The sequence below is a fragment of the Oncorhynchus masou genome, chromosome 30 (assembly GCF_036934945.1).
Source record: "Oncorhynchus masou masou isolate Uvic2021 chromosome 30, UVic_Omas_1.1, whole genome shotgun sequence".
Taxonomy (NCBI): domain Eukaryota; kingdom Metazoa; phylum Chordata; class Actinopteri; order Salmoniformes; family Salmonidae; genus Oncorhynchus; species Oncorhynchus masou.
In genome coordinates this window covers 54634797-54660838 of record NC_088241.1, presented here as the reverse complement: position 1 = coordinate 54660838, position 26042 = coordinate 54634797, and the positions used below count along the sequence as shown (strand labels likewise).

The following is a 26042-nucleotide window of genomic DNA, read 5'->3' as shown; positions in this document are numbered from 1 at the left end:
GATATGATGCAGAGATTCAGACAAGGCTTTAATGTTAATACCGGTAAGGAGGATGAGGGCGGGACATCAAAAGTGTGTGAGCAGGGTTGCTGGAACAGCCCGCTCTGGCTGATCCACAAAAAATCATTCCATCATTCTGTTTAACTGCTGAGAAAAAAAAGAAAGTGAGGGAGAGATAGATAGAGAGGATAGTTGATTACAAGGTCAATATATATATATATATATATATATTATTATTATTATTTTTTTAATCTTTATTTAACCAGGTAGGCTAGTTGAGAACAGGGTTCTCATTAATAATATGAAGAGAGAGGCCTCAATTATTCTGCACCACTGCAGCTCTATAATCGCAGGTTGACCCTAGAACACCTGCCTGATGATTTTGATTGACAGGTTCACTTGCACTGCACAACGACGCCACTAAAGTTCCGTTCTAACAGGCTATACCTAGGAAATGACGTCAGTGCGGGGAATATGGCGTCTGCAGTGTCTATGGACTCTACAGACAAACAGTATATTGATATCAAGTTAAAATAACGACTAATTAAAGCCGCGGTGGAATTGTAAATGGACGATAAGGAATCTTCGGCCATGTTTTTTTATTGTCCTTTTTCTTGATCTCGGATATAAACCCGCAACACATGTCAGAAGAAGCCAGGTCTGCCTGGTCAAAGAGGGGTTGTGGGGACTCGCAGCGCCGAGGTGAGAGACACTAGCCTGCTAAGCTAGCTAGCGATAAATAATTCCACGGGATGTCGTGAGCTACAAGTCAATTCAAGCTTGCAATAAAATGTGTATTGCCGTTAGGAAGTTGGCTAGCTACATTTGCTATCATTTTGACTGTCCTGTCATGGCCTTGCGCGAAAAATAAGCAATCTGTGATTTTCCTGACTGCGCTAGCTCACTGGTTAGCTACGTTGAAACGTCAGTTTGCTAGCCAACACGATTACGTCAAAGATTAGCCTACACGGCGAATCTAATGTTTTTGAGTCAGTTAACGTTAAATGCACTAGCTATATTATCAATTATGATTTAATTCATAGGTGGGAATTAATTTCTAGCGTTGTAGAATGTTTTTCTCTGTCTCTAGATCAGGGCAAACATAAACAGAGGAAATGTGAGCGTCCCCTCAGCCTGCTGTCAGCTAAGTTCGAGACTGGCCTCGGGGCCCCCAAAAGGTACAATCTCCATGACAACCATAACAACCATCCATTCCTACTTCTACCTGTAGCCTACATCCTCCATCCACGGCTGGTGGCCGTATTAAGGAAGAAAGGACCCCTCATTTCTTCCTTAATAGGGCCACCAGCCATTGATCTGACAAAGCAGGAGGGAATGGTGCAATTTTGAGTATTGGAATGGGGATCCAAGGCAGCCTGTTCTTGGAGCCTCAGTATGTGTTCTTCTCAATCAGGGAAAGTTCTGTTCAGACATCTTGTTTAACTTACTCAGTAGCTTTAGGTCTAGCCTGCGGTTTGGTTTGAATAACCTTTTTTTTTATTGCTACATTTTTTTGGTTGATTTTCAACATACAGTTTCGATGTACAATAAAATGTTGGGTTTGTCGTCCAGGTGATTCAGAGAAGGGCGTTGTTAGTTTCTCCCGGGACACAAGGGCCACTGTCCTCTGATTGGCTCGGAATACCCCCTCTGACATGCCCGTGGCCAATCAGAGGTGAGTGTGCATTGTGTGTGGGTGTGAGAGAATGAATGCATGCATTTGTATCTGATTGTCTGTGGGTGTGTGGGTTTGCTGCTAGTGTGTGAGTGCATAATTGTCTGCTGGTGTGTTTGGGTGTACGCAGGCAGCACACGTTTCTGTGTGGGTATGTATTTTAGTGTGGGTGTCTATTTCGATGTCTGTCTGTATGAGCGCTGAGGTGTGAATGTTGAATGTTCTTGATGTCATTCTAGAGCCTTCCACTGAGACAGACTTTTACACACACACACACACACACACACACACACACACACACACACAAACACAAAACACACACACACACAAAACACAGCCATGTGTTAGAAAGAGAAATACAGCATTGTGTTTTAACTGCAGTGTGATGCATCCCTTTTGAGTGACTCTTTTTATTGGTCTGTGGTTGAACAGTAAAGCATTACTACCATCATATTACTAGTGTGTTATTAATCCCCTCTCCTTACTTCAGGTGTGTGTTGTCAATGGGGAGGTGTGTGAGCTATTAACCTCCTCTCTCCTCCTCCAGGTGTGTGATGTCGGCGGGGGAGGTGGAGATGTACCTGTCCCAGGTGCATGATGGGAGCGTGTCCTCAGGGTTTCGGGCGCTCTACGAGGAGAGACTCCTATTGGACGTCACACTGCTCATAGAGGAACACCACTTCCAGGTTAGCAACACTCACTCAATCACTTACTCACTCACTTACTCACACTAATGTAATGTTATCCCCTCCTCCAGGCTCACAAAGCCCTGCTAGCGACCCAGAGTGACTACTTCCGGGTCATGTTCACAGCAGACATGAGAGAGAGAGACCAGGACAAGATCCACATGAAGGGGTTAACAGCTGCCGGCTTCGGCCACGTACTGAGGTTCATGTACTACGGTTCACTGGAGCTCAGCATGGTCACTGTGCAGGAGATACTACAGGTAACACACACACACACACAACAACTGTCTCTTTAACCCTTTAAGCTGTGATGTATGTCCAATTCTCTTGTTCCTTCTTGCTGATGATCTATCTGTCAGTCTCTCTCTTTGTTTCCCCTCACCTTCTAGGCAGCCATGTACGTCCAGCTGACAGAGGTGGTAGAGTTCTGTTGTTCCTTCCTGCTGTCTAAGATCTGTCTGGAGAACTGTGCTGAAGTGCTGAGGCTGCTGGAGGACTTCAGCGTGGGGGTGGAGGGTGTGCAAGAGCAGCTTGACAACTTCCTGCTGGAGAACTTTGTTCCTCTGATGAGCAGACCTGACTTCCTGTCCTACCTCAGCCTTGAGAGACTGCAGGTGGGCTGGAATAACTCTCACATATTAGTTGTGTGTGTGTGTACCTAAATAGTGATGCTCTTTTATAACAGGTGATATGTTCTTATTAACTGTGTGTCAGGCGTACCTGGACAGTGATGCCCTGAGTCGCTTCCCGGAGATAGAGCTTTATGAGTCTGTCCAGGCCTGGCTACGACACGACCGCCGCCGCTGGAGACACACAGACTCTGTCGTCCAGTCTCTACGCTTCTGTCTGATGACTGCTGCTAATGTCTTTGAGAAGGTAAGACACACACACACAAGATGAGTCACATGGTTCCCATGTGTGCAACCTGCTCTCTATGACATCACCTCTTACTAATTCTTCTTTGTCTCCCTCTCCTCCCCTCCCTCAGGTGAAGACGTCAGAGTTCTATCGTTACTCTCGACGGCTGCGTCAGGAGGTGGACCAGGCTCTCGGCTACTTCCACGACGTCAACGAGCAGCCGCTGGTCGAGACGCGGTCCAACCGCATCCGCTCAGTCCGACCACAGACCGCCGTGTTCAGGGGCATGATCGGACACAGCATGGTCAACAGCAAGATCCTACTGCTGCACAAACCCAAGGTAAGATCCTACTGCTGCACAGACCCAAGGTAAGATCCTACTGCTGCACAGACCCAAGGTAAGATCCTACTGCTGCACAGACCCAAGGTAAGATCCTACTGTACTGCTGCAGACCCAAGGTCCTACTGCTGCACAGACCCAAGGTAAGATCCTACTGCTGCACAGACCCAAGGTAAGATCCTACTGCTGCACAGGACCAAGGTAAGATCCTACTGCTGCACAGGACCAAGGTAAGATCCTACTGCTGCACAGACCCAAGGTAATCCTACTGCTGATCCTACTGCTGCACAGACCAAGGTAAGATCCTACTGCTGCACAGGACCACTGCTGCACAGACCCAAGGTAAGATCCTACTGCTGCACAGACCCAAGGTAAGATCCAGCAGGTGTGAACAACGCTCCTGAAGTGTGGAGGATTTTGTTGCAGCCATTGTCTAATACAGGGGTTCCCAACCTTTTTTTTTCCCAGGGCGCCCTTTCTCCCATTTGAAAATATTTTGTTTATTGAGGTAGCCTATATTAAATACACCACCAGCTTGATGAAAGGCCACTCTAAAATGTGCAGTTGTTCCACACAACACAATGCTCTCAAGTTGTGGGAGCATGCAATTGGCATGCTGACTGCACGAATGTTACCCTAGTGCTGTTGCCAGATAATTGAATGTTAATTTCTCTACCATAAGCCGTCTCCAACGTTGTTTTAGAGAATTTGGCAGTATGTCCTACCGGCCTCACAACAGCAGACCACGTGTAACCACGCCAGCCCAGGACCTCCACATCCGGCGGCTTCACCAGCGAGATCGTCTGAGATCATGGAATTCATTTAAATTTACTGATTTCTTTATATGAACTGTAAAACCGTTGAAATCATTGCATCATGCATTTATTTTTGTTCAGTATAGTTTAACAAGACTCTTGACATCTTTTAAGTAGGCTGATATTATTAATAATAATGGATAAGGAATATGTAATTCCGCTACCAAATGTTTTCTGATAATTTATATGAACTCTCAATTTAATCATACATATTCTCTTTTGATATACATTGTATAAGATTACTTCCCAAGCAATTTTTGTTATTGTAATTTGAAATGTAATAAAAAATAATAATAAAAATTCCCAAGCAAAGTCAAATTTCTTTGAATCCTCGACTTTAGAAGGTCGTAGATCAGCTTAGGAACGTCAGAACCTAACCAAATATATGTGCATCAGTCACATCTTCCTCTGGCATTTACCGCTTGTTTCCAGCCTCAAGCATCGCAAATTTAGGCATTGTTTTAGATCGGTATACTTCAGAGGGTTTAGGTTAAATGCGGAAGACTCATTTCCGTTGAATGCATTCATTTGTTTAACTGGAAGTTCCCGCACCCCCCCACCAGAATGTGAAATGTTGCTGCCCCTAGGTTGGGAACCCCTGGTGTAATATGTGAAGTGTAATGTCTGTATGATCTGTCTGTAGGTGTGGTGGGAGTTGGAAGGTCCCCAGGTCCCTCTCCGTCCAGATTGCTTGGCCATCGTCAACAACTTTGCTTTCCTGTTGGGTGGGGAGGAGCTAGGGCCTGACGGGGAGTTCCACGCCTCCTCTAAAGTCTACCGTTACGACCCCCGCCAGAACTCCTGGCTACGCATGGCCGACATGTCTGTACCCAGGTCTGTAGTTGTCTGACCCAGGTCTGTAGTTGTCTGTACCCAGGTCTGTAGTTGTCTGTAGTTGTCTGTACCCAGGTCTGTAGTTGTCTGTACCCAGGTCTGTAGTTGTCTGTACCCAGGTGGTACAAACATGAAACCATGTACAAGGTCTACTAGGGTGTTAAATTTTTTTTGTTTAGCAAAAATGTATTTATAAACAATTGTCTTTACTTCCAGGTCAGAGTTTGCAGTGGGGGTCATTGGTAAGTTTATCTACGCTGTTGCTGGCCGGACGCGGGACGAGACGTTCTACTCCACGGAGCGCTATGACATCACGGCGGACCGCTGGGAATTTGTGGACCCGTACCCGGTCAACAAGTACGGTCATGAGGGCACAGTCCTAAACGGTAAACTCTACATCACAGGAGGAATCACATCCTCATCCACCTCCAAACAGGTGTGTGTGTTTGACCCTGGGCGAGACGCAGGGGGAGGGGTGTGTTTAGCGGGCTCGGGGGGAGCAGGAACGACGGACACACAAAGGACACGCTCAGCTCGCACCCCCATCCTCCCCAGCACACACACCAGCTGCTGGGAGAACAAGTCGAAGATGAACTACGCTCGCTGCTTCCATAAGATGATCTCCCATAACGGGAAGCTGTACGTGTTCGGGGGGTGTGTGTGATCCTCCGGGCGTCATTCGAGTCGCAGGGCTGCCCATCCACAGAGGTCTACGACCCTGAGACAGATGAGTGGACCATCCTGGCGTCGATGCCCATCGGGCGCAGTGGGCACGGTGTGGCGGTGCTGGACAGACAGATCATGGTGCTGGGGGGCCTCTGCTATAATGGACACTACTCTGACTCCATCCTCACTTTCCACCCCGACGACAACAAGTGGAAGGAAGACGAGTATCCCAGGATGCCTTGCAAACTGGACGGGCTGCAGGTGTGCACTCTACACTTCCCTGAGTACGTCCTGGAGCACGTCCGGCGCTGCAGCTGAGGTCTGGTTCAGTTCAGACTTGCTCCTTTTTAAGGTTTGGGAATGCCCCCCTTTTTAAGACAGACTTCTCCCACAGGCTCCAGACGGCAGATGTGGGCCGGGCGGTGGAGGATAGGTGTTTACAGGTGTGACACTAACGCTCTAACTACACAGAAGCTTCTCAACTAGAGACACAGAATGGACTAAGAAGTCTCAAAAACCCGATCCTAGGCAACACCATGACTATGGTCTGGTTTTAATGATGGATGCTTTTGGCATAGTGGAACTACGTCACTGCCTACGCCGATAAGGTAAAATAAATATTTTGGGGATTCGCCCAGCAAATCGCGAGGCAGACATGCCAGAACATAGAGATTCAAATCCAAAGTTTGCAGGCAAAACTTTTGCAGTGGTTTTACTTAGTTAAGTGTAAATCCATTTGAATTCCATCACTTCTTGACAGCATCCCTTTTGATTTGAACGAAACCTTCCATATACATTTGCATATCTTATAAGCGTTCAGAAAGTGACTTTGTGGACCTGAATTTCAAAACATTCAAGGTAAATGTGCTCAGAGTTAAACCATTTTGCATATGTGCAGTTGAAGTTGGAAGTTTACATACACCTTAGCCAAGTACATTTAAACTTTTTTTTTTTTTTTACAATTCCTGACATTTAATCCAATTTAAAATTCCCTGCCTTAGGTCAGTTAGGATCACCACTTTATTTTAAGAATGTGAAATGTCAGAAAAGTATATATTTAAGCTTTTATTTCTTTCATCACATTCCCAGTGGGTCAGAAGTTTACATACCCTCAATTAGTATTTGGTAACATTGTCTTTAAATTGTTTAACTTGGGTCAAATGTTTCGGGTAGCCTTCCACAAGCTTCCCACAACAAGTTGTATGAATTTTGGCCCATTCCTCCTGACAGAGCTGGTGTAACTGAGTCAGGTTTGTAGGCCTCCTTGCTCTCACGCGCTTTTTCAGTTCGGCCCACAAATTTTCTATAGGATTGAGGTCAGGGCTTTGTGATGGCCACTCCAATACCTTGACTTTGTTGTCCTTAAGCCATTTTGCCACAACTTTGGAAGTATGTTTGGGGTCATTGTCCATTTGGAAGACCCATTTGCGACCAAGCATTAACTTCCTGACTGATGTCTTGAGATGTTGCTTCAATATATCCACATAATTTACCTCCCTCATGATGAAATCTATTTTGTGAAGTGCACCAGTCCCTCCTGCAGCAAAGCACCCCCACAACATGATGCTGCCACCCCCGTGCTTCACTGTTGGGATGGTGTTCTTCAGCTTGCAAGCCTCCCCCTTTTTCCTCTAAACATAATAGTCATTATGGCCAACCAGTTCTATTTTTGTTTCATCAGACCAGAGGACATTTCTCCAAAAAGTGCGATCTTTGTCTCCATGTGCAGTTGCAAACCGTAGTCTTGCTTTTTTATGGTGGTTTTGGAGCAGTGGCTTCCTCCTTGCTGAGTGGCCTTTCAGGTTATAGATATAGGACTCGTTTTACTGTGGATATAGATACTTTTGTACCTGTTTCCTCCACCATCTTCACAAGGTCCTTTGCTGGTCTGGGATTTATTTTCACTTTTTGCACCAAAGTACATTCATCTCTAGGAGACAGAACCCGTCTCATTCCTGAGCGGTATGATGGCTATGTGGTCCCATGGTGTTTATACTTGCATATTATTGTTTGTACAGATGAACATGGTACCTTCAAGCGGTTGAAGATTGCTCCGAAGGATGAACCAGACTTGTGGAGGTCTACAATTTATTTTCTGAGGTCTTGGCTGATTTTCTTTTGATTTTCCCATGATGTCAAGTAAAGAGGCACTGAGTTTGAAGATAGGCCTTGAAATACGTCCACAGGTACACCTCCAATTGACTCAGGCTAATTGACAGCATTTATCAGAAGCTTCTAAAGCCATGACATAATTTTCTGGAATTTTCCAAGCTGTTTAAAGGCACAGTCAATTTAGTATATGTAATCTTCTGACCCACTGGAATTGTGATACAGTTAATTATAAGTGAAATAATCTGTCTGTAAACAGTTGTTGGAAAAATTACTTGTGTCATGCACCAAGTAGATATCCTATCTGACTTGGCAAAACTATAGTTTGTTAACAAGAAATTTGTGAAGTGGTTAAAAAACGAGTTTTATTGACTCCAACCTAATTGTATGTGAACTTTCGACTTCAACTGTACCTCACCATACCATGAGACACCCATATCTTCTTCACCACTGGAAAAGATAACTATTGAGATGTATATAATTTGAAGGCTTACAAACAGGGTTGTCATGCTATTTTATAATTTCTGGGGGTAATAACTTTTCTAAATTTTAACAAATGATCTAAAAACACGTAAACTCCTAGTCATATGTTTTAGCTTCGACCCTATTTTACGTCCTCTAAGGCTTTGTGACCGCCATCTGTTGAGAACATGCTCTTGAATGCAGATTGAGTGTCATGTTTGGGCTGATAAAAGTACTAAAATGAGGAAAAAATTGAAACGTCAACTTTTGAATGGTACCACAAAGATGTCCACACATGTTGATTTGAATGGGAATATCTGTGTAAGTTATACTGTCAATCATCCATAGAAAACCTGTTTAAATCATAGAAATATGGAAATTAAAATAGATTTGACCATTTTAAGTTGACATTCTATGGTGGGTAGACGGGCTAGTAATTTAGAAGTAAAAATGTTGTTTCAATTTCAATGGTGTACCATCTAAATTGCAGTGGTCTGTAGAGATAGAATGGACCTATGATTGAAATGACACCCACCCTGTATTTAAGAGCACGCTGTTTATCAACCGATGGTGGGCACAACAACTTCATGTGAAATAGGGCCTAAGCTACAACATATGCGAATATAAAAACAATAGTAAATAGCTTTTAAATGATATCGAACTCAACTGTTTCTCTTTTCCAGTGAAGAAGACATGGATGTCTTATGGTATGGTGGAGTATGCACAATGGGTCAATTTTCAGCACCTTTTAAGTCAAATCTAATTTTATTGCTCACATACACATTATTTAGCAGATGTTATTGTGGGTGTAGCGAAATGCTTTTTCAGGTCCAAAAAGACACTTCCTGACCACTTCTTCCATGGGCAAACATGTATGGAACTTTTTGTATAAATTGAAAGGGATTCTGTCAAAGTGGTTAAATTCAAATGTTTTTATCGTTAAGGTAGTTCATGCAAACTAGCCACTTGCAAAAAGGCACTCCTTAAAAACAGCTTCCATAATTTCCATTTTGCTAGCTACTATTTAGTTGTTTTTTAAAACAGAGAAAGTAGTGATGTTGACTGACATAGTTCCTCTTTGCCAAAAGAGTCCTGCATTGAAACTAGACCCAAGTCACTGTTGTACGAGACTAAACATGCCATAGTAATCTGTCCTACTCACGGGCAGAAAAGGTAGACTCGCTTGTGATCATTGGTGGTGGGTAACTCAAGCTGATCATTTTCAAAATTAGCTTTCTCAGAAGAAATTGAAAAATATTGAGAGAATGTTTTTCATGATTTAGCTGGTTTATTTTGGACTGAGGTCAGTTTCATATTGTTGTAATTATTATGATTCAGTTTCAACCTACAGTCCTCTGAACCCTCTGTCTGTCTCTCCACCATGTGATGTCATGCAGTTTCTTTGTAACCCCCTCTCTGAGTCTGGGGATCTGGAGCGCGTGTGTGTGTGTGTGTGTGTGTGTGTGTGTGTGTGTGTGTGTGTGTGTGTGTGGATAAATGAATGAGCAGAATGAGGAAAAAAAAGTATGCACACATCATACTAGTGGGCATGTGAGAAAGTTCATTTTTAGTGACGAAGAGGATGGTCATGGTGATGATTTAGTGCTGTCATGACTACATTGCAATAACACTGTTGATCTGCTGACTGAGAGAACCATGTCAGAGGTCAGGAACAGGGCCGGCTACAGGCAAAGCGGTCACTTGGGTCAAGGTTTCCCCAATTTGGTCCTGCCCCCCCCCGGTTGCATGTTTGGGTTTTTGCCAGAGCACTACACAGATTATTTAAATAATCAAAGCTTGGTGATGAGTTGGTGATTTGAGTCAGCTGTAGTGCTAGGGGGAAAAACTAAACGTGCACTCAGGGAGGACCTCAGGACTGGGTTTAAGAAACTATATATATTTTTTTAGGAACTCAGTCTGTGTCTAAATTTACTGTTAAGAGAATAATAGAATGCTCAAGGTGCAAACAAGTTTCCTCTTTATCATCACTCGCTAGGTTTCCATCCAATTGGCGACAGATTTTCATATATTCTAAAATCCACGTAAAAACAATATACTGCATTTTCCCACCAGAAATGTGTTTCCATGAAATTGACTCTTTGCAGTTAAAAGGCTGTGCGTGATGACATAGTACACATAAACATATATTTTGCGATTAGATTCCCATGTACCGAATACAATTTTTAAAAATATAGAAGTTCAATTCAATGTGTTTCCATCACATTTCAACTCTACTGATGGTTTTCTCACAAAACATGTTGCTCTATATAGCGAGTGTGTCCACTCTGGTACTGACACGCGTGCTCTAGCCAACAGCTCGCCAATAAATTGCTGGTATAGCCTACATCAGGGATGGGTAACTCTCGTCCTCAGGGGCTGGACTGGTGTCACTTTCCCCATCCCTAGCCAACACGGCTGATGAAACTAATTCCATTCTAAACCGAAGATCATGATTAGTTAGTTATTGGTGTCAGATGTGTTAGCTGGGGCTGGGGAAAAAGTTTGGCACCAATCAGGCCCCAGAGAACTGGAGTTTCCCATCCCTGGCCTACGTGATGAGATTATTATGGATCAAATTGTGGATTATTTGTATTTGACAAACGGCAGCCAAGCATTGATGATCATGTCACCAGAATAAGACCCTTGATTATTTATTGGAAAGGAGCATCAAGCTCATCACTGCATGTTCACCACCCTGTGAAGTTCATCATAACTTATTTAATCTGTAGCCTAATAAACTGCATGGTTTCCTGACGAGTTGTAGTGGGAGGACCACACATGTCATCGCGGGACTTCAAGTGTACTAAGATATGATGGTTATTATATTCATATTTGCGCATAAAAGGTTTAAACTGCATAATTCATTTTTCCCAACACAAAAAGGTCCCACCATATCTAACATATTTGGTTTTGTCGACATTTGGAAAGTTTACCGACCAATTTTCTGTTTCCATCAGGCTGTCCTGACATTTTCAATCCAACGTACCTTACTCGCATAAAAAGGTTAGATGGAAATCTGGTTAGTTTTAGTCACTCAATTAGCCATGTCAGCTAATATTATTTTGATTGTAAGTCTATCCAGTCATCTAAACCTGTAGTAATCATGGCCAAATACCGACCGGGCATGTAGGGCACGTGCCCAGGGGCCTTGACCTCCAGGGGGGCACCTCTGCTCAGAGTGTCTGCAGTTATGTTTTTGTTCACATAAAACAGTTTTACCTCCGATTTGCTTAGTTTAAATACTCCAGGCCACAAGGTGGCACTAGCTTGTGTCGGTTGACTAGCAAGCTGCGCTAATTTTGTTACTAGCAAGAATTTGAAGTAAGCCCTACAAGTCTCGCTTAGGGCCCAACCAAATCTCGCTTTGGGCGCCCAAAAGGCTAGAGCCGACCCTGGTCAGGGATGACAATTGTTAAGGTCCTGGTCTCTCTGGCAGTACTGTATGTAAGATTACACTTGATTTATTGACGTTAACTCTGTCTGCTTTGAGTGTTACTGTTACTGACTGCTGAAGGGTTTTTTTGCAAGGTAGGAGTAGGGTGTTGGCCACAAATGTACTAGAAACAACTTTTGAATAAAAAAATAAAAAAAAAAAAGTTGATACAGAAAAATAAGATGAGTTTACATTAAAGATGAACTTGAAATGGACATGGCGTTCCTTACTCAATACTCCCAGTAATGCAACACCATGAACTATTTTTGCCTTCTAATCAAGAGTTGATATCTTGAGCGTCAGTTATCTGGCTTGCTTATTAATCCTACTTTGTGAAACCCTACCCTGACCGTAGTCCTGTCTGCCTCTGTCTGACTGACTGAGCCAGTTGCAGCGAATGAACCTGCTCATCTCTATCTCATTCTTCTTTTCATGAGCAACAATGAAAAGGGCTAAAACACATTATTCTGCAGTTCTGTCTGTCAGCCTTTTTTTATGTGTGTTTATCTAACACCCATCCACCACCAGGTAACTTGGTGTGATTGTGGTTTAGAATATAATGTTGATATGATTTGCATTGCATTAGGTCATGGTCTTTATGATGCTTTTAGAGAGGGAGAGAGAGAGAGATTGTGCCACTTGTTCTGTGCTATACCTCCCTCTTCTCTCCTTCCTCTCCTCTATGCAACATCCTCCTGCGTACATTCATGGTTTTATTCAGTAAAACCCACAAGTGCAGTATTTATGCAGTAGCTTACAAACATACCTTTCCCCGCACAGTCAGATAAAGTCTCAGAGCGGTTTGCGGTACTGTAGAAATAACAGGTAGACCCCCCCCCCCTCACAGGTAGATGTCTCCATTTGGCAGAGTAATATGTGTGTGTGCTGTAGGCAGTCATGTTAACAGTCTCAGTTTACACATCACAAAGGCAGGTTAGATTTAATATGGTCTTCTCCCATCTCTGTTTGTTTTGTATCAATGTATATTTTCCCATGTGAAAATTACTATCAATATCATGAACTCTAAGGCCCAGTTGGTTTCCCAGACGTAAGGCTGCTTCTGGACTAAAAAGCAATGTGCAATAGAGAATCTCCATTGAAATCGGTTTTTGGGTCCAGGAATAGTATGCTTCTGGCCAAAGGGCCCATATTATGCCAAACTCTTGTCTTCAATCTGCTGTCTCTGCTGGTCAACATGTGTATCTACTACTCCTGCTGTTTTTATTTTGGACATGGCCTGCCTGTCTGTCATTGCTCAGCATTTAATCCTCATCAGCCCTCAGTCTCAGTAGGATAAAATAATAGAATATTGAGGATAAAAATACCATGTATGATGACTATTTGACAAAAAAATGAATAGATAAACAATGTATTTACTATAATCTGAGTAGACACTGCTATTTGGAACACTTTGTAATTTCTATCCAGAAATAAATGTTCATACTGTTCAGCTTTTCAGCTTTCCTTTTGTGGTTAATTTAGTGCAGGGTTTTCCAAACTCGGTCCTTGGGACTCCAAGGGCTGCACGTTTTGGTTTCTGCCCTAGCACTACACAGCTGATTCAAGTAATCATCATTCTTTCGTATTTTTATTCAGCTGTGTAGTGTTAGGGCAAACAACACCTTAGGTGCCTTAGGGTCCCGAGGACCGCGTTTCAGAAACGGTGATTTGGTGTATTTGGGAAAGGTGTGTGTGTGTGTGTGTGTGTGTGTGTGTGTCGTGTATTCACCTGTGATGCTGACTAGTGTGCCACCAGATGTCGCTGGTGAGATGCACATCGTTCTAAAATTGTAGAATCTAATGTTTTTTTTCCGTTTGAGTCGCCGTACAAAAACAAAAGTCACTAGGCAGGAAACTTTGGGAAACTGGTAATGGCTCAACTTTATTCTTGTAAGATGCATATGGGTTATTATAGACTTACACTCATAGTTAATGACAGACTACAGTATGACAACAGTAATAATACCGTTGTAAAGCGTGATGATGGTGGTGGGTCTGAGCATTGGCTGAAACGTTAGCCATAGTTATGACTAAAAGAGAAGACGTTTTGCTATGACCTGGCTGGACGAAACAGTATTTTTTTAGCAGTCCTAGACTAATAGCTTTATTCTTTATTTTGAGCAGAACATTCATCGTATGTTAACTGTAGTGTAACTTACTCTCAAATACCTGCCATAAATGTCCTGACTCCTGCCATACATTTACCATAAAGTAACTGTCCTCATGATGTGTCTGTCTGCCAGGTTCCGCTGTCTGCCGACTATGTCAGGGGTCCTGGGTTTGATGACGGGGACTGCAGCTGTCCTGGCCGCTAGAGAGGTCAAGGAGAAGCTGGCAGCTCTGAGTCTCAGTATTGAAGAGGTAGCTAGTATGGCTTTCCTGTCCCTCTAATGACCTGGCCAGGAACACATGTGGCAGTTATGTGAAGCAGGGGCGTGGGCCTGGGTGGACACAGGCCCACCAGCTGGGGAGCCAGGCCTGCCCACATTTCTGTTGGCCTCCCAACAATGAATTTCTGGCTACGACCCAGATATGAATGGACAGATCTTATCTGCTAATAATGTCTGTTTTGGTGTTTTTGTTGGCCCCCACACGGGCCTTTGCAGATTACATTTATTTGACAGGACAACGTAGTCTGCTGGATTAAAGTGTGTGTGTTTCAGATCCCGTCCCTCTACACTACTCCAGAGCCCCAGCTCAAGTAAGTGGAGTCAGAGGCGGGGCCAGTGGAACAGGGTGTGGCCGAGCTAAGGAAATGGGCCGAGCCTTTCACCGACCAGTGTCAGGTATACCTCTTCCTCAGCGATGTCAGTATCGAACCTATCATCTGGAACAAGATGGGTGTATCTAGGATATCACAAGTGGCATCTCCCTCATTATCTTGTTGAATGCTGAGATGTAAGAATGTTTGTGGTAATTGTTTGTTTTCCTGTAGGAAATGGGTCTGGTTGCCCTGGAGAAAGCAGAGGTAGGTGACAGACACTGTCTACTAAGACTAGACATACAAACACACACTAGTGGTGCACCGATCAACTGTTTGTTCACCTGCACCCGTCCGCAATTGCTAATAAGCCATCCTCAACCTCCTGGCTATATGTGATAAAGTAAAAATCTAAGGCCCACACCCGGCCCTAACCCGCTAATAAAGAAAATGCGTTGTAGGCTACAGTCAGTGATGGCCGAACTATTTTTTTGGCTCATAATTTCCAACATTTTTGTTAACTTGTCTATAATTAGATACATGAAGCTACTCTTTTGTCATATGTTTCCCTAGAAGACAAAATAAACCCTTGCTTACTAGAATAATGTCTTAAATCGGTAGAATGAATGCTTCAATATAGTTGACATCTCTAAGGTTTTCCCTGTCATCTCTGCTTCTTTCGTTTAGGGACCGGGGAGAAAATGCAATAGCTATAAAAAAAAACGGAAAGATTTTCTGTGCAGTTTGACCGGTTGTAGGGAAATAGAAAGATGTAAAAACGACATATGTTTCTAATAACATTTCAGTTCGGCTTGGATGCATATTTTGTGTTTTGAAATAAGCTATCAGCTTTTATGATTCTGATAAAGAAGGTAACCTATCTAACTGCACGTTTGCAATTCTCTCAAAATGCTGAAATAAATAAATCATATTTCAAAATGTGTCCTACATTTGGTGTATAATTTTACTGATAGAAATGTTTAATTCTGCAGGAGTTAATATTAAGGCTATGTGAGAGGTTATAGACCTACAGTCAGTGTCCAGATTTCCGTTTCCATTTAACTCATCTGAACAGTAAAAGGCCTATTTGAAGTCCCCGTCTTGTGACTCAAATTTGTATAGCGCCTCACAATCATCACACAACATAGCTGGCACTGCTATCATCCTTTTTTTACCACTTTTCCAAATCTTTCAGAAACTACTTTTCTGGCCCTCCCTTCTCCATTTCACAGCTTTTATCTTATTAAACCCAGACATTGTCCATTTTTGCCTCTGTGAATTGAATTGCTTTTTCTGCCCATTCACAAAAGTATTTGGCGATTGGCGTGTAGGATATTTGTCGCGCGTACAGTTAGGCACTAAATCTTAGGCTTACGCACTAATAATGCCAGATAGTCTAAAATAATGAAAGAAAAACCTCAATGTAGCCCATAGCTAGAAATTGCACAACAATTATACCTTTATGGATTTTTAAATGTATTCTCTCTTTATTCAACCTGCATGCCACCTAACCGCCCTTCATCCACACTATATTTAACGATATTTTATATATGAATGCTTCCGCTCAGTGTTTGAGATCAATTGACACTCTTTACCATGGCACTTTGAGATTTATTTTATACTGCAAAACCCTTACACTTCACTGCACTTTGTATACCAGGGTTGGCTGGCCTTCTCTAGTCACTCGTAGGCTCAGTCACTGGTATACTTTTATTTACAAAGCCATTTTGGGTTTACTACCTTTTTATTTGTGCATTTTTATTGTTCAGAAATGTGGTGGGTACTCTCTTCACTCGCTGGACTTTATCCTGCTAACTGTTCCAAATGTCCGAACTGAATTTGGTAAAAGGGCTTTTATGTACTCTGCGCCATCGTCTTGGAACACCTTACAAAATACTTTTAAACTGGAAGAACTTGTCCCGATTGCTGTTTTTAAATCACTGATGAAGAATTTTGAGGGTGATTCCCTGACCTGTCCGTTTTTAATTTGCTGTTTTATACTCTTGTGAATTCAATGGCTTTTACTAGATTACTTGTAGTTTTTCATGTTGTCTGTCTGTAATTTTTTTGTAATGACTTGGTGCTGCCTATCTTGGCCAGGGTGCTCTTGAAAAAGAGATTTTAATCTCAATGAGCCCTTCCTGGTTAAATAAAGATAAAATAAATAAATTACCTTAAACCTGCCCTCCTCGCATATATAACTGCTGGGATGGCGGTTTATGAGTCAACCCGCGCATAACTAACACACATTGAGCTTTCTGTCCATTTTTAATTTTGGGAAAGGACATACTGAAGCATAGATTAAGGTTCTCTCTATCTCCTCTCCTTGATGTCATATCCTGTGGAACAGGAAGTCTACAGGACAGTAGAGCCCACTGTGAGCACCTCCATCAGGACAGTGAGAGGTGAGGAGACACATCCTAATACTTTCATTCACATGACATATTATGGATGCATAGTTAATTGTGTTCTCAGACTCTCTCTCTCACACACACACACACACACACACACACACACACACACAGAGACGTACGAGTTCCTCAAAGATCCTCCTCCTGACCTCTATCCCAGAGTCAGGGTGGTTGGCTTCTCTGGCTTCATAGGCCTGTACCTGGCCAAAGGTAATGTGCACACGCACAGACATTTACAGTACCTTCAGAAAGTATTCACACTCCTTGACTTTTTCAAAGTTTTGTTGTTACAAAGTGGGAATCAACTGGATTGAATTGTCTTTTTTTGTCAACGATTTACACAATACTGTCATGCCAAAGTGGAAGAAAATTTTCAACATTTGTAAAAAAAATATATATATATATTTTATGTTGCTTATATAAGAATTCAACCCCGTGAGTCAATACATGTTAGAATCACCTTTGACAAACATTTTCAGGTCTTGCCATTGATTTTCAAGCAGATTTATGTCAAACCTGTAACTCTGCCAATCAGGAACATGGGATATTAAAAAGAGAGGAGGACCAAGGCCCTCTTCATATAATTAATTAAAATGCCTTTATTTGTATGGCATGTTCAATAGAAACAAAGTTTTTTTTAATTATTTATTATTATTATTTTATACAAACGTGTTTCGGTGTATTGTGTGTAGGCCAGTGACCAAAAAAATCTAAAATCAATTTTAAATTCAGGCTTTAACATAAAAAAATGTGGAAAAGGTCAAGGGGTGTGAATACCGTACCAGTACCAGTCTCTCTAGGTTCCAGGGTGAAGAGGCTGGTGTTTCCTGTAGGGTTGATGGCTCTCAGTGCTTCCATGTTCTACCCCCAGCAGGCTGCCTTAGCCAAGGTCTGTGTATGTAGGGGGTGCAATGTTAGTGTGTGTCTTCCACCCCTTTCCCTCACTCCCCCCAACGGGAAGGGCTGTGGTTTCCTGTAGGGAGTTCTGGCTGTGAGGTAAGCGTGTGTGTGTGGAGAAGGTATGTGGTTAATAGTCTGCCCTTTTCATTTTAAAGCGGTGTCCCATGCTGTTGTGTAGATGTCTGGGATATTTTGGGTCTGTTTTATGTGGTTGTCTGAGAGACACACCCAGAGAGGATACAGGTGTGTATGTATGTGTGTGCACCAACACAGCCAGATCAGACAGACAGGAAGGATGATAGAAGAGGGAGTAATTATAGAAGCAGGATAGGAAAGTGATGAGTAGACAGCAGATGAGAGAGAGGATGGAAAGCTGTGACCTCTGACTGGGGTAATGGATGTAGTTTTGTGAGTTATGGTCAGTTTAAATCAAATACAATTAAGTTTTATTTGTCACGTGCGCCGAATACAACAGGTGTAGATCTTACTGTGAAATGCTTACTTACAAGCCCTTAACCAACAAGAAAATCCAGAAAAAAGTAAGAGATAAGAATAACAACAAATAATTAAAGAGCAGCAGTAAATAACAATAGCGGCGCTATATACAGGGGGTACCGGTACAGAGTCAATGTGTGAGGGGCACCGGTGTCGAGGTAATTATGGGGGTGGCAATGCAAGTAGTCTGGGTAGCCATTTGACCAGATGTTCAGTAGTCTTATGGCTTGGGGATAGAAGCTGTTTAGAAGCCTCTTGGACCTAGACTTGGTGCTCCAGTACCGTTTGCCGTGCAGTAGCAGAGAGAACAGTCTATGACTAGGGTGGCTGGAGTCTTTGACAATTTTGTACGTACATATTTTTTGTTGGGATATGTACGTACAGTCACTGTCGGGACGACGTCCTCGATGCACTTATTGATAAAGCCAGTGACTGATGTGCCGTACTCCTCAATTCCTTTGGAAGAATCCTGGAACATTTTCAAGTCTGTGATAGCAAAACAGTCCTGTAGTTTAGCATCTGCTTCATCTGACCACTTTTTTTTATAGACCAAGTGACTGGTGCTTCCTGCTTTAAGTTTTGCTTGTAAGCAGGAATCAGGAGGATAGAATTATGGTCAGATTTGCTAAAGGGAGGACGAGGTAGAGCTTCTCTGTGTGTGGAGTAAAGGTGGTCAAGAATTTGTTTTCCCTCTGGTTGCACTTGTATCATGGTGATAGAAATTTGGTAACTGATTTAAGTTTCCCTGCATTAAAATCCTCGGCCACTAGGGGCACTGCCTCTGGATGAGTGTTTTCCTGTTTGTTTATGGAGGAATACAGCTCATTGAGTGCGGTTTTAGTGCCAGCCTTGGTCTGTGGTGATATGTAGACAGCTACGAAGACACTTAATTAGTGATTTAGTGTGTATTGGGTGTTTAATAATCCATTTTGGGGACAGTAGATGTGTTTATGGGCATTAGATCTGTCAGATGGTTTGTTTGATTGGTTGAGGTCAGACCTCATAGTAGGAACCCCTCTGCCCCATGTACACACACACTGTTGGCCTTTTTCTATTGCACATTTCCGTTGTGCCTAAGTCCAAATTTGTGCGTGTGTGGTGGATCTCTTATCTCAGGTGAGCTGGTATTCTATGTATAGCTGGAGTCAGCAGGGTCGGGATGCTGGGAAGACGCTCTGGAAGGACCTGCCATTTGGCAAGGTAAGTCATCATCATGACAAGGAATCGAGGAAAGATGTTTGAGATTCTGGTGAAATGTGTCAGTAATAATGATATGCATTACTGCTTCCTTTTTCCCCTCAGGTAAGTTGAGAAGACCGAGGACAAGAGCATTACTAGTTGAGAGTAGGGAGGGGGGGTCAAGTGCAAGTGCTGGTTAATTGTTTTAGTATTCTAGTATTCTTTCTAACAAAGATATCTGCATATATTTCAGGATGTTGTGCATCCCTGGAAATAATCTGATTCATTTAAACATTAGTTTGACAACATAGTTGTCCAAAAAAAGTGGTATCTTGGATGAAATATTACCACTACCTTTTTAAAACCATGTCTATCTTTATTTCCCAAACACAGTTCAACACAATCACCATCGCTTTTGTCTTTTAATCATTTGAAGCACACAGGCATTTGAAGCAACACTTTGTACTTTTTTTTAACACTTTGAAGCCAGTTCCACTGCATTTTTTTTTCATTGTTCCCCTCTAATCAGGGACTGATTTAGATTTGGGACCCCAGGTGGGTGCAATTAATTATCAGGTAGAACAGGAAACCAGTAGGCTCCAGACCTTGTAGGATAAGAGTTGAATACCCCTGCTCTAACACAATATATTAATTTGACTTTTTTTGGACCTCACTTGCGGTCCACTTTTTCCATGTTTATTCTTCCTTCACAGACTCCATGAAATGATAACCTCTTCCTAAATATTTGGTCAAATTATTAATTTTATGTATGAGTGGCTCAATTTAACCCACTCTCCCTTATTTGAATTTTGGAACTAGATGTTCATATACTTTGAGGATGTTATAGCATAGCAACCAATATAGCAACCAATTGATAACCAGGTTGTTGTTGTAAAGGCCATTTTGTTTTCAATGACATGATCTGGATTACTAGAGGTGAAATCAAACATGTAGGTCTGTACCTGTGGATAGAATACACATTCAACACCCCTATATACACAGCGCCTCCGTGGACTACAAACACAGGCACAGACACAACACCCCCCCCATACACCTGTCTTTTCTGTAACATGATACATCCCATTTCCTCCTGCTCTGTTACCATCCCAACTAACCATGCCAACGGACACCCTCGACTCCTGTCAGCTGTCCTCTGACCTCAATTGAATGTTTGTCTAGCCAAATCTTAATGCTCATAGTATTTTGTTTTGCTATTTATGTATTTATTTCCAGAGACACCCCCTCCCCCCCCATCAAGGATCAACTGCAGGGTGCACAGTACATAATTATTTCAAATGTTGAAGATTTATTTGAGCATTGTGTGTGTGTGTATATATGTATATGTGTGTATGTATATATGTATGTATGTATGTATGTAATTTTAAAGTATTTTGTGTTTTCAGATTGATTTTGTATTGATTGTCCACCTCCAGAAATCTACTTTCTAGGAACAGAGAAATGGTCCTAATAAATTAATCTCATATCTGATTGTGAGTGTGTTGTTATTGCTAATAAACTTAAATTCTCACTGAAAGGCTAGTCTGTTCATACTCTATATGGGATATTCTGGTCATGTCTGAAGGCTTTTTTTATGTGTGGAATTAGTTGTTCAAACAGGGACTGTTCCCACCCCGTAAAACTTACATAAGGAGAAAAAAGACAGGGAGCTGTTCATCTGCAACTCCAGCCTGGCCCCACATCATGATGTGCTTTAGCCAACTCCTCTACCAACCCTTACTAATGGGACCAGGCTAACACTACTGTACAAACTGAATCTGCTGTAACCCTGACCAAATGATCACTGCAGTTGTTTTGAAGTAGACTCCAGCTTCCCTCTGCAGTGAGGGTGAGCAAGTTAGGAGTATCTGTTGGTGTGACTTGACACTCGACCTTGAGGCCGTGGGAGGTGTGACTGAATGCCTGTATTTGTGCAACCAAGTGATCCAATGTGTGTGTGTGTGTGTGTGTACCAGAATAGAACATTGTTAAGGGTTGGATAGGTTGTGTAAAGACCCCATGGTGAGTTAAGTGTTTTAATCTCCCTGTCTTTAAAGAGAATAACCATTGGCTGAGACCGAGGGTTCAAAGGTCAGCGAGGTTCACGAAAACATTATTGCCTTTAAGATGAAGGATGCTGTCTCTTTCCCCGACCCCCCCTCCTCGTTCTCTGATGTAAATATTGTCACGATTTCCGCCGGTGTTTGGCGGTCGACATCACTGACCTTCTAGCCATCACTGATTCATTTTCCATTGGTTTTGTCTTCCTTCACACCTGGTTCCAATCCCATCAATTACATGTGTATTTAACCCTGTTTCCACTCATGTCCTTGTCAGATTGTATATTGGTGCGCGACAGGTTTTGTACCCATTTATTATTTGTGCATATTTTGGTTTGAGTTTTTGTAAGCACTTAAACTCCGTTTAAACCAAGTTCATTCTCCTGCGCCTGACTTCCCTGCCACCAACACGCACCTGTTACAATTGTGGTCTGCTGTACGTGGATCAACGTTAACTAAGTCAATTAAGCACCGTCCTGCCCTATTTCCTACCAGCTTTCAGAGTCCATTTGGGGGTTTAGGGTAGAATACAACTGTCCACTAAAGACAGACTAATATCACTCCTTTCGTTGGGTTACTGAACTTGAAACTGCTGTCCTCAAACACACATTTGGCAAAAGCCAATTTGACAAAGGAGAGCTGAGAAACTTCATAATTAGAGCGTTAGGCCTTTTCTCTGGGTTTAGTTGAGTGTTGGGGAAAACCCTGAGAAAGCCCCACTGTGTTTACAGTAAAGTGGATCGGTCTGGGTAAAGGGTCGGGATGCAGTGTTTGTATACTGTGAACTGGGCCACTACACTGTTTGGTTGTGAAAGTGTTTGTTGATCAGGCAATGCTGTAGTGAATGTTCAGTCAGTGAAAAACAAACCACATTGATATGCATTTCTACGCCCCTGGTTTCTGCAAGATCTGACTAGAACGTTTGTGTGCCTGCGCGTGTTTCACTCCTCTGCTCTCCATAGACTGGTAACAGACCACACATTCCCCTTTCACAGAGGAAGAGAAAGTATGACAGAGGGGATGAGAGAGGAAAAGGCTGATGACATCACCATTCTGGGATTTCATTGTAAAGCCCCCGGGCTTCCTTGATCTAGAAAAGTCAGTCACCACAAATATGCTCTGAACCGTTTAATTGCAAAAAAAAATAAACACATTAAAACTACAAATCGCTATATTTGCAGAATGAGTTACCAAGATTGGTCTATAAGGAAAAGGAGCACGCTACACCCTTTCAGGTTCTAGATAGGATTCCTACACAAAAGGCTTTAAGGTTTGTTGATTGGCAGAATAAACTAAAAACTACATCAACTACTAAAATGATGGCTTTAGATAAAATACTTGATCTATTAAAACAAAAGTATTCATGAACCCAAAATTAAGTGATTAGTAATGTTTAATGCCCCTTTTTGCTAATAATAATCTTGTGTCAGTAGGTACACACCCCACTGCTGAAGTGAGAGACAGGCAAATAATGAACTGAAATCGACCCCAAGTCTCTCATTCCAATCCCCATCTTTCTCTGTGTCTCTGGACCAGCTCACTCTTCAGGGCCGGATGACATCTTGAGGAGGGAGCTCTTGTCGATCTTGAAGAGTCTCCATCCCTCCTCCAGAGAGAGGTCGGCGGCGCCGCGACGCTTGTAGAACTCTATCGACGCCTGGTTGCCCTCGGCGACGATGAAGTGCATGCTGCTGCAGCGAGACTTGACAGCCGTCTGAGGGGAAGAGCGCAGGCGTCAGCATACCGGACAGTGATTGTGAGCTTTCTCTGCCCCCCCCTCACACAAAGCCATCCAAATCTAAAAATAAGCTTTCCCTGCCAACACCATTTATTTTTCCCCAATACATATTCATTGATTATTTCAACAGCAATAAACAGAACAGGAGTGAATTCAGCTATTTGTTACAAAGAATCATAACTCACTGAAATGAGCTTTATAGAAAGTATGGAATTCTGTTTGAGTCATTGACCTACTTCTACAATAGGATTCTGACCAGAGCTATGTAAAAACTGTGACATCTACCAGGTACTATGTTTGTACTGTGTAATAACGCCTAAGTTACTCACATGACTGAGGAGCTTGAGGATCTCAGAGCCAATGCCAAACCCTGGTGGAAAAAGAAAAGACAATGGGAAAGCAGTAAAAATGGCCGGACGATGAGAGTTTATGTTTATTGGTAAGGTCAGTGAGGAAGAAAGACAGAAGGAGAGGAAGTGTTTGTGCTTACCCCTGTACTCTTTCATGACAAAGAAATCTTCCAGGTAAAGCAGCTTGCCGATCCAGGGGTCATAGGTGAAGTAGTACATGGCAAAGCCAATTACCACAGGACCTAGACAAAAATAAGTAATCACATAAATACAAGCCTGATGTGCCTGACAACAGAGCTTGTACCAGAGTTACCCCCAAAACACTGAATGACGGCCAGTTCAGCATTCTGCCCCAAATGGTTATGAGCAGCTAGGATGTGGGATTGTGGATCACAGATCTGTGATTAAGGATAACTTCAACCTTCAGCTCTAAACTCAGTCTGGTTTTAGTGAGGCCAGAGGACTGTGTAAATGTGTCAGTTAGGCAGTGGTGTAAAGTACTTAAGTAAAACATATTTTAAAGTACTACTTAAGTAGTATTTGGGGGTATCTGTTCTTTACTATTTATATTTTCCATTCAAATTTTTACTTCACTACATTCCTAAAGAAAATAAGGTACTTTTTACTCCATACATTTTCCCTGACACCCAAAAGTACATTTTGAATGCTTAGCAGGAAAGGGAAAATGGTCAAACATCCCGGGTCATCCCCACTGCCTCTGATCTGGCGGACTCACTAAACACACATGCTTCATTTGTAAATTGAGTGTTGGCGAAAGCCCCTGGTTATCCGTAAATGTAAAAAAAAAATTTTTTTTAAAGTGCAGTCTGGTTTGCTTTTACTCAAGTACTATTTTACTGGGTGACTTTCACAATACAGTACTCTTACCACCACTGCAGTTGGGGTTGTGTTGGGAGAATTGAATGCATGCAGTTTATCACACAAATGTGTCTGACACCCACACACAGACCATAAGAGGAAGTAAGACAATGTGTACCCATCAGCCTCTCACTGAGACAGACGTGTACAGCTACAATGTTTCAAACCTACATACTTCTTTACAGAAAGTGAAAGTAAAGCGTTGGGCTCCTCCCAGACATCAAATATGTTATTGTGTACACTGACAATATAACTGAAGACAGACATGCGTCTGTATACAGCACAAACTGGGCTTACAGGTTTGATCTACGTTTGGCATAGGGAAAGTAACTACATGCATTGAGAGGCAATGTTGGAGGGATTGGAGATTCACAATCTCTTACCATTGTTGTTGTTGCTCTGCTCACTGGGGTCTTCCGCCACCAGGCAGTGGTAAAATGGGTGGTCCCCAAATCCGTCCTCGAGCAGATCTGTTATTACAAACGTTATAAATGCAATTTAAGCTCTGTGTGCAGTCAATCACTCGGTAAGCAGGACATAATGGTTTTAGTTTAATTCAGACTCACCTTTCTCAGTCAGTATCACTTGATCTTCCATGTCTTCATATTTAGCCAGTTCCTAAAAAGAAGCGGAAACAATTGTCAGATTCAAAACCAAGTCAAATGGGGAACGTGTATCACTGACTGAGATAGGTGACCGTCAACGTACAGATCAACACCTCAAACGGAGGAAACAAGGCTCCTTGCCAACGTAAACAATTAAACTACAGAGCCAACTGTGATAGCCAGAGGAAATCGTCGGTATTTATGGCACCTTCAGACACAAGTTGAGTTTCTTTGAAAGAAGTCAAACAAAACGGTTTCGTCTAGGCTTAAGCAGGGATACAAAATAACAAACAAAAAATAACAAAAACAACAACAAATGGTCTCACGTTCAGGGCGAGGGCCAAATGGGTGTGTAGTGTAGGCTAAACATACGTCAGTATATTTTCCAACAACTTTCGCAAAACAACAGCGTAATGAATCTACGCAAAACAGTAGTTAGACAGTCCATTTATGTATTCTCCTCGTCAAATGTTGTTTTTGTTTACGGCCTACCTTTATGAGTCGCAGTATGTCAGGCACATCTCTGGGTTCCGCTTTCCGCAATTTAAAACGGTCCATTTTCTTCTTTTACTCTTTTTCCCTTTTCTCACTAAACCTCTGTATGTGAAGTGAAGCAGGAGAAGTTTCTTCATTCGCGTCCCAGGAGTTTAAACCTCCACAGTCAGTCTGGGATCCTGACGCCTATGTCGAGAGAGTTTACATGCAGCAGTAACCTATCTGGGTCGGATCAGCTGGACTGGATCGTGCTTTGTCTCGCACCGCGGTTTTATACGGACGGAGAGGGTTGGGGAGGTTAACCGGAACTCGGCAGTTTCTGGCCAATTGGAACGAAAGATCTCCGACACGTCG

At 42.5% G+C, this 26042-nt stretch overlaps 2 protein-coding genes and 1 pseudogene across 3 annotated transcripts; 2 read left to right on the top strand and 1 right to left on the bottom strand.

Moving 5' to 3' along the window:
• The first annotated feature begins 453 nt into the window (after nucleotides 1-453).
• Nucleotides 454-13329, top strand: LOC135522795 (kelch-like protein 15). The gene is given in 10 exon segments (XM_064949400.1): nucleotides 454-702; nucleotides 1091-1178; nucleotides 2223-2361; nucleotides 2433-2621; nucleotides 2751-2975; nucleotides 3076-3237; nucleotides 3350-3559; nucleotides 5018-5208; nucleotides 5425-5861; nucleotides 5864-13329. Coding segments are annotated over 10 exon segments (2031 nt in total). The 5' UTR covers nucleotides 454-641; the 3' UTR covers nucleotides 6193-13329.
• Nucleotides 13330-13408: 79 nt separating this feature from the next.
• Nucleotides 13409-16917, top strand: LOC135522796 (MICOS complex subunit MIC26-like; annotated as a pseudogene).
• A 5819-nt stretch (nucleotides 16918-22736) lies between these two features.
• On the bottom strand, nucleotides 22737-25997 carry LOC135522794 (diamine acetyltransferase 1-like). Of its 2 annotated transcripts, XM_064949399.1 has the most exons (6): nucleotides 25686-25978; nucleotides 25155-25206; nucleotides 24972-25058; nucleotides 23850-23951; nucleotides 23689-23729; nucleotides 22737-23335 (listed from the first exon to the last, which is right to left on the bottom strand). In XM_064949399.1, the coding sequence occupies exons 1-6, from the start codon at nucleotides 25749-25751 to the stop codon at nucleotides 23159-23161; spliced, it is 525 nt and encodes a 174-aa protein (XP_064805471.1). In that variant the 5' UTR covers nucleotides 25752-25978; the 3' UTR covers nucleotides 22737-23158. The 2 variants fall into 2 exon arrangements, with proteins under 2 accessions (XP_064805471.1, XP_064805470.1); XM_064949398.1 differs by having other exon boundaries at nucleotides 23689-23951; nucleotides 25686-25997.
• Between the last annotated feature and the right edge of the window lie 45 nt (nucleotides 25998-26042).